This window comes from Chrysochloris asiatica, unplaced genomic scaffold (genome assembly GCF_000296735.1).
Source record: "Chrysochloris asiatica unplaced genomic scaffold, ChrAsi1.0 scaffold00201, whole genome shotgun sequence".
NCBI lineage: Eukaryota > Metazoa > Chordata > Mammalia > Afrosoricida > Chrysochloridae > Chrysochloris > Chrysochloris asiatica.
In genome coordinates this window covers 2838186-2839330 of record NW_006408719.1, presented here as the reverse complement: position 1 = coordinate 2839330, position 1145 = coordinate 2838186, and the positions used below count along the sequence as shown (strand labels likewise).

The 1145-nt window shown below is 56.4% G+C and overlaps 1 protein-coding gene across 1 annotated transcript in view; it reads left to right on the top strand.

Annotated features, from left to right (window-relative positions):
* Positions 1-241: 241 nt before the first annotated feature.
* The window catches only part of BRWD3 (bromodomain and WD repeat domain containing 3), a 240297-nt gene continuing 239393 nt past the window's right edge, over positions 242-1145 (top strand). Inside the window, exons 1-3 of the mRNA XM_006872503.1 lie at positions 242-478; positions 616-674; positions 886-915. Coding sequence (XP_006872565.1) covers positions 448-478; positions 616-674; positions 886-915 — 120 coding nt within the window. The 5' untranslated portion in view covers positions 242-447. The remainder of the gene's footprint in view (positions 479-615; positions 675-885; positions 916-1145) is intronic.

Sequence of the window (1145 nt, the reverse complement as noted above, 5' to 3'; positions counted from 1 at the left end):
ACCACAGAGTTCTAAGCCTCTTACTAGAGCGTCAGACCTCCGTTTGAGCCTCCCCCTAAGTCAAGGCATCACCTAGGCAACAGTGGGCGGAGGCCAAGTGGCTGAGTTAGCGCCCCAGGCGGCGAGCAAAGATTGCTACAGGGCCCTCTCACCATTTTACCCCTCCCCTGTCTCTCTTCCCTCGGCCCCTTGGCCACTTCGGCTCCTCCCTCCTCCCCTCTCTGTCTCTCTGTGTCTCGCTCCTTCCTCCTCCGCCTCTTCTGCTCTAGGGCTAGAATATCTATGGGTCGAAATGTGAGGCGATGAATCCCGGGAAGACCGAAACTGGGACGAGGAGTACAGCGGAAGCGACGGGACTCCTGGACATGGGGGCTTCACTACAATAGAGGCAGCCCACCCCCCGCCAGTCCCTCAGGAACGAAGCCCCAAAACCCCTTCGGGAAAAGGATGGCGGCGGCCCCTACCCAGATCGAAGCCGGTGGGTAGCTAGCTGTGTGTGTGGGCTAAGGGGAATGGGAGTTTATAGTGAGGGCTGTCAGTTTCTTTTTAAAAAGCTGCTGTTTTTCCTTTGCCCCCCCCTCAACCTCTTTTTTTTTTTTCCGCCTTCTTCCTTAGAGCTGTATTACCTGATCGCTAGGTTCTTGCAGTCCGGACCCTGCAACAAATCCGCTCAGGTGGGGTAGAAGGAGAGCTGTTGTGAGTCGTGGGAAATGATATCAATGGGGAAATCGAGGCAGCTGGGTGAGCGGTTCTACTGAGGTTGGGGAGGGGGGGCGGGGGAGAAAGGACGGTCTTGACTAGTCAGAGGCAGGGTTCGAGGTGGGAAGGGGGAAACGTGTTGATGGCCCAAGCTGCTCCTCATATCCGTGTTTCCCTTTTGCTTAGGTGCTAGTGCAGGAGCTCGAGGAGCATCAGGTATGGAATCCCTTCGGAAAGAGGTGGGGAGGGTTGGGGTGAGACTGGAGAAAGGGGAGGGCAGGGGCCAAGAGGGAGGCTTAGATCTGGGGTACCCATAGCTGTTGTAATGGGATGAACTGGCTTCTTCCCTAGGAGTGGGTGGACAACGCTGGGCTCTTAACTTGACCACTCTTTATGGTTGTGGGAGGCGGTTTTTCAGCATTTCCTTCTACTTAGCCCCCCCCCCC